This window comes from Malania oleifera, chromosome 3 (assembly GCF_029873635.1).
Source record: "Malania oleifera isolate guangnan ecotype guangnan chromosome 3, ASM2987363v1, whole genome shotgun sequence".
NCBI classification, from domain to species: Eukaryota; Viridiplantae; Streptophyta; class Magnoliopsida; order Santalales; family Ximeniaceae; genus Malania; species Malania oleifera.
The window spans coordinates 56,398,412-56,409,514 of record NC_080419.1 but is presented as its reverse complement, the minus strand read 5'-3'; the positions used below and the strand labels follow the sequence as shown (position 1 = coordinate 56,409,514).

General features: G+C 35.9%; 1 protein-coding gene across 4 annotated transcripts; it reads right to left on the bottom strand.

The window, feature by feature from the left end:
* Positions 1-1,171: 1,171 nt before the first annotated feature.
* On the bottom strand, positions 1,172-10,767 carry LOC131151896 (pentatricopeptide repeat-containing protein At4g14190, chloroplastic). 4 transcript variants are annotated; one of them, XM_058103368.1, is made up of 5 exons: positions 10,216-10,733; positions 2,008-2,038; positions 1,874-1,901; positions 1,724-1,782; positions 1,172-1,623 (listed from the first exon to the last, which is right to left on the bottom strand). In XM_058103368.1, exons 1-4 carry the CDS (start codon positions 10,603-10,605, stop codon positions 1,767-1,769), a joined length of 465 nt encoding a protein of 154 aa, XP_057959351.1. In that variant the 5' UTR covers positions 10,606-10,733; the 3' UTR covers positions 1,172-1,623; positions 1,724-1,766. The 4 variants fall into 4 exon arrangements, with proteins under 4 accessions (XP_057959351.1, XP_057959350.1, XP_057959349.1 ...); XM_058103367.1 differs by lacking the exon at positions 1,724-1,782 and having other exon boundaries at positions 1,823-2,038; positions 10,216-10,759; XM_058103366.1 differs by lacking the exons at positions 1,724-1,782; positions 1,874-1,901; positions 2,008-2,038 and adding an exon at positions 8,687-9,874.
* Between the last annotated feature and the right edge of the window lie 336 nt (positions 10,768-11,103).

Genomic DNA, 11,103 nt, shown 5'->3' with positions numbered 1-11,103 from the left:
GTTCATAGGTGACTTTAGTTGGACCTTAGCCACTCTATATTTCATTGAAAATTATTTGTAAAATGTGCAAAAATTATTTCAAAGTGTTAAAATCATTTTTGGAATGAAAATCTCCAAAACAAGATTTTTCAAATCTCCTTCTTTTTTCTACCGTCGCATTGAAGAGCGATTTTCTCGATCAAATACTTCCCATCTTCAAAAATGTTCAACACGAAAGTTGTGGAAATTTTTCTTAGTTTTCTGATGCTAACAAGATCGCCCTATTTGGAGTTCTCTAACAAAAATTATGCCCAAAATACTGAAGGGTATTCGCAGGTGAATTGCCCAAAAATCTAGGCGACCGAATCTCTTGAGAAAAGCGCCGGCCATAAAACGGCTAGTAGACCATCTTGCTTATAAATATAAGGCTTTTAACTTGTTTTAGGAAGAGAAAGAAAGACATATACATCTATTACACACATCCAAAGTTTTTGAGCTCCATTTGAAAAATCTTTTCAAGCACTTGACAAATTCTTTGGTTATCTTTCAAGTGCTCACCTTTTAGATTTTCCTTTGAGCTTCATTCATATTTATTTGGGAGTGTATTAGATTGATATTTCAAGTGTACTCATTAGCTCCATTGAGGAGCATCCATTGTACAACATTTGTTTCTTCATTCTACATCAACAGTTTGAGCGTAAATCATGCCAAACAAGGGTATATTGTTTGTAGAGGCATCTTCGCCTAATAAGAAGGGATTGTAAAGACATCTCCGCTTGGTAAAGAGGGATTGTAAAGACATCTCCACTAGTGTGAAGGAGGGCTTGCAAAAGGCATTTCCGCCGAGTGAAGGAGATGGTTCCACCTGTCAAAGGAGAGAATAGTGAAATTCTCAAGTGATTTTCTTGAGGCAAGGACGAAAGCAAATATAACCAAACCTTATAAAATCCCGATGTTGTTCTCTCTTTCCCTATACTCTTTAATTTCTGCACTTTTACGATTATATATTGAGATTGCTTTTACATATTTAGAACACAAGCTTTAAACTTTGTTAATATTTATTTAAATATTTAATTAAAGTTTTTAAACACCCAATTCACCTCTCCTCTTAGGACGACCATTTCTAACACTGTCCAGTTCAGGTGAAATTGGAAAATTGGAAATGGAGCAACTCTACCCGAACCAGCCAAAATTGACAAAATTATTATGTAAAATGAAGATATAAAAGCTCAAATCAAGCTCAAATCAATCATAGTTTACTAATAATGGTCTGAAATCCATTGCCAACAATTGTTTGAAAATCCTTAAAACATCACAAATCTCTTGGATACTCCTTTCAACTCCATCTATAGTACTCTCTTTACGCTTCTTTCCCCCTGTGTTACCAACTGGATCCACCCTTTCTTCACACACTTGAATGGACACTATTCTTGCATCGTCACCTCGACACTTAACTCTTTCAGTAGCAATTTCCTCCTCCAGCTCAACATGCATAGAATCTTCAGAAATGAATGATGTGTTCCCTTATGTCCTTTGAGAGGTTGCCCATAAATGCTTTCCCGTAGTTTGCAGTACCACCAAACGTAACATCCAACTCCTTTGCATATGGGCCTTTTTGTGGAAATCCTTGCGGTCAGGATGTTTCTATAAAACAAACACGTAATAGCCGTAAACCCATTCAAAAATTTAAGCTACCAGGTAATATCCAGCAAAAGTACCACAAATAATATTTTCACAAGATTACCAAAGCAGGTACAACAATGCCTTAAAGTTCAAATCAGCAAATATTATGCCATTGAAAACCTGAACATGGAAAAAATAGGTTAGCAAGAAATGTTTGGACCTCATCTTCTTGTGTCTTGCAGAGGCACCTTGAATACAAATACGCAAGCACCTCAGTTGTGTTGAGATCCAGATCCCAACTGCAACAAGTAGCATTTCCCTGATAAATATCAAATTTCAAGCCAACTACCAACACAAGATTCTCTAGAATCCCAAACTTGCTCAATACAACAATACAATCCTCACAGGGCAGGCCGCTGTTTACACCATATTCAATCTGCAACCAATATTATCTAAACAGTATGAACAATAAACATGTAAGGTTTAGGATTGATCTATTAATCAAATGAAAGGCATAGAACAATGCAGATCATCAAGCAGAAAACAGCATCGGGAAGGGATTTAGGGCACAAGCTGTCAACCAGTAATCATCATATGAAAAGCATACAACAATGCAGAGAATTTTCCTCAAAAGAGTTGGCATCACTGACAGGTTTGATTTATGTCCTGATAAGAAATTTAGAATCAACAATGCAAGGAAAAAAAATATGACAGCCTTCTCTAGAGGCACAGTGCGATCATTTGATTCGAGGAAAACACAGTTCCTCAGAGTTAATTCATTTTTTGTCTGACTTTGAGGAGCAGGATGTTAACAGAAGGCATTCTTATGGAGAGACGGATGTCATCCTGTTCCATTGTGTTCTGTGCTTGAATAGCACAGAGAACATTAATCACTTATTCTTTGCCTGTGTCCTGTCAGCTGAAGTTCAGAAACAAATTTTGGTGGGCTGTTTTAAACTTCTGGGAATGTGGGGCTGGAGGCTTGAGAGAACCTGTGTGCTGTCAGCTGAAGTTTATCACATGTGAGGGAGAGACTTCAAAGCAAAGTAATATTGCTTGTTCAACAGATGGTGATTCCAATAAAAGGGAAGACCAAGTCAAGTTTTACTGGTTTAGATGAGTTAAAAACAGAACAGAAGATGGTGATTGTTGGAACTGACAAGTGATTTTTCAATGGTTTCTACTTGTGTAAGCAGTAAGATTTTACATTGTTATATAGGCAGAAAGCCCAATTTAATTAAGGTAGATCCCACACAAAGTGAGGTCTACCCCTCTAGCCAATCCAAAGTAGAGAATTTTCCAAAGTCGACAACAGCATATTGGGAATTTTCAAACATAATTATGCATCAAATACAATAAAGTAAAAAGAGCATGCTTACCGCAACAAATGCACGCTAGGTCTGGTCATTGCAGAGAACTGCTCCTATAATTAGATCCTCCCCAATCCCTGTTTGTCCGACTAGCTTATTCCAATAGCTTCCATTGGTCCTTTACATTTGAAAAATGATTCTTGAACTGTTTTTGATCATATCGAACTTTCTCAGTTTGGTAAAATCTGTCAATAATGTTCTTCCATCCTTTTTTGTTAAAACTTGTTCCTAGTCCATTCCCCTTATGAACTTCTTCAATGTACAACATAAAAAATCTTCTATGTCTCTCAGGGGTCCATTTAGCCTTAACATTTTCTTTGATAGAATTGCCACCAGCCAATGCTTCCTAGAGAGAAAAAAACCAATGTTGGATTTGGCACATCAAGAATCATTTTATTTCACCAATACACATCACAAACTAGAGGAATTTTAATCAAAGTGAGGAAGACGAAAATCCAGTAGGTGATACCAATTCTCCTCATATGGTGCTCAAAATCCTGATATATTCGGATAGCCAGCATCAGCCACATAATATTTCTCCTTTTGAGCCGTAGGAAAGTTAAGATATTTCTTTCGAATGCAGTGTAGCAAAATTCTAGAGTCATTGGCAGTGCCCTCCCATCCAGCATCTACAAAAGTGAATAACATGTCGAATGAACATACCGCATAATATTTTGTGTGTAGTAAATCTTCCGTCCTCTATAAGGGATTCGTTCAACCTTTAGTATCAAAGCACTAATGTGTGTCCTGTCAATTGCCCCAACATAGTTCTGGAAATACAGGTAATACTTCCTATTCCTAAGAATCTCCCTTGGAATACAATTCAAACTCTAATGTGGATTGATAATTTCACATGAAACTTTGTCACGGGTAGGAGGACTTTGCTGAAGTGTCTACTAGTGGTTTCATCGGAGTGCTGGAGTGCTGGAAACGTTCTTGTATCATTGATTATCATCCTATTTCTTTCATTGTGTCCACTAGTCAATAAGAAGATGGCCATTTGCTCTTCTACACTAGCAACCCTTGTATGACAAAGCAAACCCCGAGCCTTCATCATTTGATAAAAACTAACAAACACATGTTTTTCCATCCAAAATTGTAAAAATTGCTGATGACACCAATCTCCATGCTCATTTAACACCTCTAATACAAATTGATTACCTGCAAGTGCAGAGTTCCTACAATATCTATTTGACTCTTTATTAAAACTCTTAGCTTCACAAGTTGAAGTGTGGCTACTAGTAATAGAAAATGACCCCTTTGTATATTATCCATATGTAAACCTAGTATTTTCAACAAAAAAACATATTAATCTAATATAATTCAACAACATTGCCTTGAATTTGGATTTTTATGCATATTTCAATGAAACCCAATACAAAGAGTAAGCTCAAAAACACTAGAGAGTTTCAGCTATACAAGATATGATAAGAGAGTTCTAAAACTATTTTAATACCAGCCCATGTTGAGTTGAGGACACAGGTACTTATAAATGCATCATACAGCATTAGGTTGCCCTGTTGGTTCAGCTGAGATTCCGGTACACAACAATCAGCAAACAATATATCCTTGTTAATGCATGATTACAAGCCATCATCCATCCAAACAAACAGAAAGCTGGAAAAGCTCTCTAGCACTTGGTAGTTTGCCATTTAAAAAAAAAAAGTAGTTCAATTGCAAGAAATCAAAACAGGATCAAAATTCAAAGTAAGAAAACTACCTAAAACAACCATCCTGCTTGTATTGGCAGATCTAACACTTATGAACAAGTAAACAAGAAAAAATAGGGATTCTGAAATAAGGAATTTTTAGCACCTAGCAAGCTGGAAAATTTTCTTTGATATACTGCTGCAATGTTATTCAATACTAAGATTTGCTAGCACTATTTCTGTTTTTTCATGTACGGCAGAACAGTTAGAATCATGCATACCAGCACAGAAAATCTGTTAAACTATTTAGTCATTCCAAAGTTTACGTACTGCAAAATGGAGCTTCTTATGTTTTCATTGCAGAAAGTTTTCATTTAAAACTAATTTGTGGTTTGCAGCTACATGCTGCTTTTGTCCACCCTGGGGTTTCAGCACTAGATTTTATTCATAAATTTAAATAAAATGCTTGCCTTCATGCAAATTTTAGCATAATGGGAAAGATGTGATCTTGTTTTTAATATGTGGCGTATTTTCTGACAGAACAGAACTTGTTTTCTTGATTACGTTCTTAGGGAAACAACCTGCTACTGCTTCTAATGGTTCAGGAAATATTGCATCAAAGAAGGGACGTGGTGCTGGTGGTTTGCAAAACCAGCTTGTTAACTTTGAAAGTTTATCTGGGAGAAGTGGTACAGCAAGAGGCAGGGGTAGGGGCTGGGGTGGATGTGGAAGACGAAGAGGCTACCAGTAGCTTAATTCCATCTTGCAGTGACAGAACAATTGAGACTCTTTTGAGTCAAAATGTGGTCTGGAAGAAACAACTCACTGATTGTATCTACCTTTTCCTATTTATTCCAACAATTTTTGAGTTAAAGCCAGTGAGTTTTAGATTCACTGTGGACTACTTAATGAAATTATTGTTCAGCTTGTGTGATGACTGGCCTAGAAAAGAGAGATCAACAATGATATTTCCCTCTTTTCTACATTTTCCATTTTAGTTACTAACTTACTACACTTTGAAAAACATATACAAGCATTTAGTTAATCAAGATGACCAAATCCACTACCTTATGAAAATTTATGCATGTATTTCTGTAAGATGGTATATTCGGGCTGTGGGCAGGGTTCTTTGGGTCTTTACTCTTTACAGTATGAAATTTGAAATAATCAGTCATGCCATCCATGCATTTGGAAGAGGGAGTATAATTTTATAATGATATCCAATTTAAGCTCTCAGAAACCTTTGTTCTGCGCATGCAATTCTGAGACCTTTTCTGCATGCACATAACATGTTTTGACATGCTCAGCAGAAAGAAGATGTGGACTCCATGGACTTTTTTAGGTTTTGCATTTCAATACCTCGGTTCGAAAGCTCAGATAGTGGGAGTTAGAACACACTCCTTGAATATCTGTACATGTTTGAGGCAACATACTATAGAGAATGATGACTTCAATGGAGATTAATAAGAAAATGGATAAAGAAATTCAGAATTCGTATCAAGTATTGGGATATGAATAAGCAATAGTCCAAAGTAATATTTGAGCGATCAAGCTCGTACTGATGTTATAATGAGAATCAGGTGACATAAGATGAATTTATCTCCAATATTAAAGGTCATCTGTATCAATTTCAGTATTAGGAAGAACAAAACACATAGCAGGGTAGCTGTTAGCTGTAATTGCATTTCAACCAAGTCAGGAAGGATACTCATATTCTTTTTCCACACCTATATCCATGTATAATGAATCCAAATCAGATTTCTTGTAGCATATATAGCCTATTGGTAGAACTATGTTTTTGACATGGAAAATCATGTAGTGAGTTTCTTGATTGAGTTCATCATTTTATCCCAATTTGGGCTGAGAAGTGAATATATGGTGGAAGTTAACCACTCATTTGCTCAGGGTATAGAAGTATTCTGGACTGCATTACATAGAATTCTCATTTATTATAGAATAAATTATTGTCAATGAATATATAAAACACATGAGCAGCAAGAATATTTTTTCTCCTGTGACAACTAGAAAATCCATTATATATTTGTAAATGAATCAGCCTCATAAGAATCAAACCAAGGAACTTATAATCAGCTCACAAAATTGGTCCTAATCCATGTGCTGCATTCAGTTTACTTCATTTGCATTCACAAGTAGTTCCTAATGATGGTAACTTCCCCTCAAATCAAATCTTACTTTGCTTTTCTTGTTTCTACTCCTCAAACCATTCCCATCAAGTAAACACATATGCAAGATTCCAACTCCCTCCCAGTTTAAAAATGTACACACAATCTATATAATTAACATCAACAGAATTTTTTTCTTGGCCTTCCAGAAGTGGGAAATTCATTTCCATACCTACACACTCCTAGAACAATGGTATCTAGCAGTTGCAGTAACAGTAGCAGAAACACTGCCATTGTTGTAGACCATACTCTCCAAGATTACATCACAAAAAATATTTTAATCATGGCATTACTACCATCTACACACTTGAGATTTTAAAAAGATATAGGCTTGAAGGCAATTGAGATGTGTACCATAATGGACCCTTTGCATCATATATATCGAGCTGGTTGGACTCACGGCACTAGGCAATACTACTGGTAGAATTATCTTTTTGAAAAAACTTGAGTGGTGGTGCCACCTACAGATTGCAGGCAGCTAGCGGGTGCCAAAGCTGTGTAATTTTCTCATTGTGCTCATGAACATGTATTTTTGGAACACATGACAGCAGTAGAGCCCAAAGCAACAGTATCAATCAACATGAGCTATGGCAAAAATTAGGCAAGAAATAAAAATGAGAAGAAGAGAAAAGAAAGGAAAGCACCCCTTCCACTAGATTTTTCTGCTAGACATTTTCTCAAACATGTTATGCTCATGCTGAAGTAAATACAATGCCCTGGAGTTTGGACTACATTTTTTCTGCTAGGTATTTTCACAAACATATTACGCTCATGCTGAAGTAAATTCAAGACCCTGGAGTTTCCATGAAGGCATGAACAGTAGGATGTGGGCACATACACGGCAAATTTACTATTTCCAAAAATAAACATATGAAATAAACATAATCAAACATGAGAATTGTAAAGGAAAATAAACAATCTGATTATGCACTGTAAAATACAATAAATTTAGAATGGGATAAATTTTTAAAAACCTGAGAAATTGAAGTTGAGAAGATGATTAAGTTCAGATGATTGAACTAACATATGACTTACACAAATCATACACCCAAAGTACAACTGTACAAGAAATCTGAATGACCATAACAAAGCTGGGACATTCAAAGCAGCCACAATCAGAATATGAAAATTAAACAAGTAATTTGATCATTCAAGTCAGAGATTGAATTAATTGATCTAATCAAGCAAGATATTGGATAAACAGTTCAAATTAAACAAGAGATTAATAAAACTTAATCGTCTAAAGCTCAAATCAGATCTCAAAAATGAATCAAACTTGAATTGAAGTTCAAATCAAATCTGAAGAATCAAATCTCCTGCTTGAATCAAACTGAATAAACCAATCTATTAATCAAATCAAACTTGATTTCAGTCGAAGCTTATATGTTAACACGAGATCAATTTTTTTATGGGAGAATCGCTTCATATTTTAGTTGGCATCGTCCTCACAGAGAGAAGCTCAAGCATGAAGGGTTGGGGCTGTTGAGAAAGTGTCGGGGAACTCTTTCAAAAATTATAATCGAGTTGCTTTTAAAAAAGTGATTATATGGAAAGCAGTTTTGTTTTAAGAAGAAGTCAAGATTTTCCACCTATGTTTATCTTCTTAATTAATAAATATATAATTACTTTTAATATAAATACTTAATTACAATTATCCAAACACTACTTAATTTAATCATAATTACTTTCTAAGTTAATGTACATATGCTTATTTTTAAGTGTTTCCAAAACAGGCCCTAAAGCCAGTGGATGTCCACGCTTGAAGAGAAGATTTTGACAATAGTATTATTTAATAAATAGTATAAAGACAAGAAAATTTGGTCACCTTTCTTCGCTTAAGAAAGAACATTCCCATTTCAATTTGGATTATCAGAGTGCTTACAATACTTTATCTAAACTTCAAGTTCTGTCCCCTAACAGAAGGCTGTTTTTCAATGAGTTTAAACACCAAATTGATAAGCATCTGGTAAGTCCAAATTCTTTTCCGAGCTTCAGCTTCAAGGGAGCAGTACATCTCCTCGCAACTTACAAGGAAATGACCCTTTCCAAATGCAGAGAGAACCAGAGGATCAGTGTTCATTTCCACAACTTCATCAAGAAAACCCATCCTTCTCCACGCATTTAAAGACGCAGTTCCGTCAAACCCTATCATACTCGCATCATAAATAATTCCGACAGTTACGATATCAGGTTTCACACCTCGAATTGGTAGATCAGAGATTAAGATTCTCAAGTGCTTAAAATCTTTTATTTTCAAGTATGCTAGCAGAATAGTGTTTGCAATTGATATGTTCCATGGAACTTTTGCTGCTTCCATCTGCCATATAATAGAATCCATGCCTTTTCTACTCGAGAGACAAGCATGGCAAAGGAGGCGCAGACACCAAACAAGATCAGTTTTACCATTAGTCACAAAGAGATCAAGTCCCAAATAATCCAATCTTGAAAACATATAGTTTTTAATATAAGCTCTGGCCAATCGTCTAATTAAATCTTCTTTCAAATGCATTCTCGAGTTCAAAATTCTCCTATAAACTTTTTCCATCTTTTCCAACAAGCCAAAGCTAGTATAAACTTCGAGCATTGCAACCAACGTAGAAGATTGCAAACCCAACCGCTTTGATAGCAGTGTTTGGTACACTCTCTCCATTCTTTTTAACAACCCACCTCTTGCAAATTCTCTAATCAACAAGTTATAACTAATGTGATCCGGGAAACTCTGATTTGATGATTCCATCTTCTTCAGACACATACCAATTTCATCATACATTTCATACATCCCGTAAGCTTGAATGAGTCCATGATAGGTTTCGGTATTTGGTGACAAATTAGCTTCCCCCATCTCATTGAAAAAAAATGAAGCATCATCAAATTTCCCTTTCATGGCAAAACCATGAATTACAAAATTGTAGATCTCCAAAGAAGGGTGTACCCCGAGTCTCTTCATTTCTGCAAGCGCGCCTGCTGCTTCTTTCACGAAACCACTTTCGCTCAACATCCCTATAATCTTCCCATAGTTGTATTCATTAGTACGTGAATATTCTGTTGTATTCGTCCAGAGATCAAACACCTGTTAAACATTATATATATATATATATATATATATATATACATATCCTCAGATTTTCAACTTGAACAAGACATTAAATATCATAAGAATAGGGAGGGGCAAGCATAAATTTACCTAATGCCTTGCTGGGTGCAAATAAAATCAAAGAAAGACAAGAGGTTACACACGCACACTCCCATTTATAGCCAACAAAAATAGAACAAACATATCAAATCACAAACCTTAGAGAACCCAACACCAATTTCTGGACATTTTGGGGTTCTAAGAGAGAGAGAGAGAGAGAGAGAGAGAGAGAGAGAGAGAGGGAAGAAAAGCGCGCGCGAAGCAACATTTTAAAGTACCTGAAGAACCTCCTCAGGCCTGGAGTGTTGTATGAGAAATCTAATGACAGCCCAGAACAGGTCTTCCCTCCAATGTTCAACGTCTTTCAGAATCTGGGAAGCGGGTAGGTCCTTCACCCTCTTGCCGAGCTTTTCAAGCAAGGGATTATGATTATGACGACGGATTTGGAGGGGGAGGGGGTGGTGTTTTGTGAAGCTTTTCATTTGGATTGCGGCAGGTGGTGGGCTGTGCGGAGATTGGAAGCAAAACGGAGGTGAAGGGCGGCGTGAGTAGGAAAGAGAAGTAACGAGAATTTGGGTTTTAGCATAGGGTGGTTTTTTTGTAATGAGCGTTTCGCTGCTGCTGCTGTTCATTTTCCAAATCAGTGGCTCACTGGCTGCAGCTCTCATCCTTTCTCAGATTGGATACATGCTTGCCTCTTGCTTGTCAACACCCTCTTCAGCACGCTCCTCTCTCCCTCTCCCTCTCCCTCTTCCTCTTCCTCTTCCTCCCCCTCTCCCTCTCGCTCGCTCAGCCCTTTACTTTTCAATGGATTTTTATGATGCAGACATAAACTACTGCAATTATTTTATTTTATTATTATATTTCTTAACTCATTGTTTAAGCGTTGCAGAATAATTTTATTGCACATGACAATTTCAAAATTTTTAAAAATTTATAGATATTTTTATTTAATTATATTCTAAATTTATGTAATTATTTTATTCCAATTTTGATAAGAAAAATTATATATAAAATGAATGATTTACTTCATAAAAATTAATCTACATATTAAAGTATTATGTCAACACATTATCAAACAAACAAAAGAGTTGAAATGTAAATTATCAATATCTATTTTTTCATTATATAGAAATAAAAACTAAGAAAATTGAAAACATAAAAAT